We start from the raw sequence: 3810 nt of genomic DNA on the forward strand, positions 1-3810 counted from the left end.
GGTAAAAGATTCTAAGCATGGATTAAGCAAAGAAGAAGCACAACATCTACTTCATATGCTTCGTACTTTGGCTAACGAAACACAAATGTGCCATTTTGTTTCTCATCTTAATGCACTCAAGGAGTCTAATGTATGGATTAAACATCACAGTGTATGAGAATGGTTAAATCACACTTGGTTATGCATTACAATTAGATTGTTTATCAACCAAGAAGTTATTCAAATACTATAACCTATCCAATGGAAAAGGAGCCAGTCACATTACAACATCTTCATCATTTGGAACTAATTAATTGTTCAAATAATCATTTTGATATAATTGTAAACAAAGATGATGGGACATATCCCCTAGATGCACCTTTTTAAACTTATTATAGAATCATTATTGTTGATTGAGCTAATTTTGAAACCCAAAATAGCAAGTTAAAATGCAGTATTACACTGATATAGATTTACCACAGCACTATCGTATAGTGACAGCAGGTAGGATAAAAATAGAGCAATAGCCTACAAGTATGGATACCGAATTGACAGTAACAATAATAATCAAAAGATCTCTTTTAGAATAAAAGTGTGTGTACTTACATAGAAATCAGAAGATTAAGTTCTAGAATGTTCTCAGTGTTCAGGCAAGCCTGGTGTCAGTACATATTGAGCAATAATAGTGTTAAAGAAAGTGTAATTGTGTTGCAGAGGCATGCATGAAGCATAAAGTGTTAGTAATTAATAAATGTAAATGAACAATTGTCATTATTTCAAAAAAGGCATGGGTAAAATTGTAAAAATGAGTAAAAATGAAATTACTAGAAGTAATGTAGAACATTAAGGGGCGAGCCTAAGCTAGCAAAGTAACTAGCAAAGCAATTATGTGGCACTGGACCTATCCATCTATAATCTACTCCCGATGATTTCAAAGCATGCATCATGATTTAGGCATAGCAAGCGTGATTTACATGATGAAAGTTTAATGCTGCTGATAAAATCACTTTATATCATTTGTTTTATTTAACTTTTAGTCTTCTAGTTTCACATACACATTTCTTGCCTATAAATGTCTGGAAAGATGCTTCACTTAGCTTTAGATATAATATTATCTGATGTTAAGATGACTGAGAAAAGCTTGATTGACTTTCACAGTTTTAATAGCAATTGCATCAATAAAGACGAGCTTTATAGTTTATTCATTGAATTTAAAGCCTTCTATAGCTGCTGAAGAAGTCTTTGGATGGTGTATCTGCCTTATATTGCTGCTAGAAAGCTCATGAATTATTCCAGTGTGTTGGTTGCCATTTTTATTTTACTGTGACCGCTCCCACTTTCAATGAAAAATTGAAAATTGACTTTATATTGCATTGGTAATGCATAGTATCTATCTACCGTATTAAATCTACGCATAAATAGGGGTGACGTACGAGGACAGACAGACAGACAGACAGAGGGACAGACGGGGCGTGACTGAGAGTATAGCTAGAGTGGGGCGAGCCTGACGAGCTCAGGCTCGCCCCAACGAGCTCAGACTCGCCCCAACGAGCTCAGGCTCGCCCCAATGATAATAATAACGAGCTCAGACTCGCCCCAACGAGCTCAGGCTCGCCCCAATGATAATAATAATTATAATAATAATTATTAACTTTATTCATGATTTCAATATTACTTCCGGTCATTTGACTTCCGTACTTCAAGTACTGCGAACTAATGGCAACCCGTTATTCGACGAAACGGTGAAAAGTGCGTGGGCGATTTGACCTTTTGACGCAAAAACGCTTTGGAGTTGACGCAAAAACGCTTTGGAGTTGACGCAATTCACGCAAAATTGGTCAAATTTCAATTTTGCATTCATTTGCATTGCGTTTTGTGTCGAGTGTAAACCCAGCTTTAGTGGGGCGAGCTCAGGCTCGCCCCAATTATGTTACCCACAGATGTGCATAAAAATTGAAGTTGATTGTTCTTTCAAGACTCGGAAATACAGAACTGGGAAATTATGAAGCGCATTACAAGAATATTGTTTTTTCTATTTATTATTCTACTTCAACAATGCAAAGGTAAGTTTTAAATTTTTGTCTTGCATGCATCCATCAACTTAAAACTATAATTGCATGCAGGTAGCAACCTATCCTCTCATGGAAGTGAATTTTATTTGGCATTTCCAAGGAATGTCTTTGGAGCAACAAACCTTACACTAACAGTACACACACTCAAGAATGCATCAGTTCAATACAGCATTGAGTCTCTCAATCAAGGCTTTAGCTACTCTGGTACAACCACCGCAGGAGATCCTGATGTTGTTGCTATACCATTGACTTATGAAGTTTATTATTCTTCTTATTCATATCGGAGACTGGGCTTGCACATCAGCTCACTTGAGACAGATCCTGTATCTGTTGTTGCATGGAGTGAGAGTACTTATGGGTACTTTTCATTTCTTGGGCTTCCATGTCACACTCAACCCACAAATTCATATGTATATTATGCAGTATCATCTCATGGTTTCAGTAACTTTCCTGGATACATTATTCTTGTTGGATGCATGAATAATACGAATGTCACCATAGCACCAACACAGTATGCTAACATTACAATGCCAGCTAACCCACAATCACCAATCAGTGCATATAAGACATATCGTTTAGGAGAAAACAACACATTTGTCATACATGCAGGACAGACCATAAGAATGTACCAAGCTTTTGCTGATATCTCTGGGAGTAAAATAATTTCAGATGCTCCTCTGACCGTTATAAGTGGGCACACTGCTGCCCAGATTCCACTTGGAATAAATGATGCTGATCCTATGGCAACACAAGTCACTCCTACTATCACATGGGGTAAAGAATTTCTCTTGTCTCCTCATCACAATAGGAATACTGGTCAGTTCTATAAAATTATTGCCCACAGGCCTGGAACAAATATTCAAAGGAGATGTGGTACTGGTCTTACAGTTAGTGCCACTCTTTCCTCTGGACAAGTCTATCAGTTTAATACTTCAAACACTTCTTACTGCAGTCTTATATCAAATAAGCCAATATTTGTGGCACATATTGGACCAAGTACTTTCTTTAATGGAGGTACTTATGGTGACCCAACACTTAACACTGTTCCTCCAATAAGCCAGTACTTACACTCGATAGAGTACACAAGATACTTTGCAATATTTAGTGGTGTGAACCTGCTTATACCAAGGGATCAATACTTCAGTAACAACCTGATAATTGATAATACTCTCTACTCTATTACATGGGATGCCACTATTTACTTTCCTAATGGAACAATTGCTGGCTATGGCTGGTATGCTTCAACTTCTGGCACTCATACAATCACCCATGCAATTGCTTCAGGAGGGATATCTCTTTCAATATATGGATGGACAATATACAGAGGATATGCATTCTCAGGTGGCATGGGTCTTGATCCAATAAATCCACTCCCACAGGTTAGCTTTACTCAAGAGCTGTTTATCATTACAGAAGGAAACAATGATGCCATTATCTACTTAAACAGAAGTGCAAATGTTGAGGAAGAAGTATCAGTGAGAGTGAGTGTCACTCCTCAACAATTGGACACAGCTGAAGGTATAAGATGCATATTATTTTTGTCATAACTTATCATTATAATGTAGGTGGAGATGATTATTTGTCAACAAGTTCAGTGGTCACATTTAGATATGGAGAAATACTACATAATGTAACAATTGCTATTATTGATGACCACTATGCTGAGCCTACTGAGTACTTTACTTTAAGTCTAGAGGCTGTTGGACAAGATGTTATTGTCTTTCCAATTACAGAATGTACTGTAGAAATAAATGACAAT

At 37.0% G+C, this 3810-nt stretch overlaps 1 protein-coding gene across 1 annotated transcript; it reads left to right on the forward strand.

Moving 5' to 3' along the window:
- Positions 1 to 2034: 2034 nt before the first annotated feature.
- On the forward strand, positions 2035 to 3787 carry LOC105315516 (uncharacterized; the record flags this gene model as incomplete). The annotated part of the gene is made up of 3 exons (XM_011410197.1): positions 2035 to 2042; positions 2152 to 3569; positions 3617 to 3787. Coding segments are annotated over exons 1-3 (1597 nt in total), but the record flags the coding sequence as incomplete, so codon positions are not given.
- Positions 3788 to 3810: the final 23 nt, after the last annotated feature.

The sequence above is a fragment of the Amphimedon queenslandica genome, unplaced genomic scaffold, assembly GCF_000090795.2.
Source record: "Amphimedon queenslandica unplaced genomic scaffold, v1.1 AMPQUscaffold_9826_Cont17963, whole genome shotgun sequence".
NCBI classification, from domain to species: domain Eukaryota; kingdom Metazoa; phylum Porifera; class Demospongiae; order Haplosclerida; family Niphatidae; genus Amphimedon; species Amphimedon queenslandica.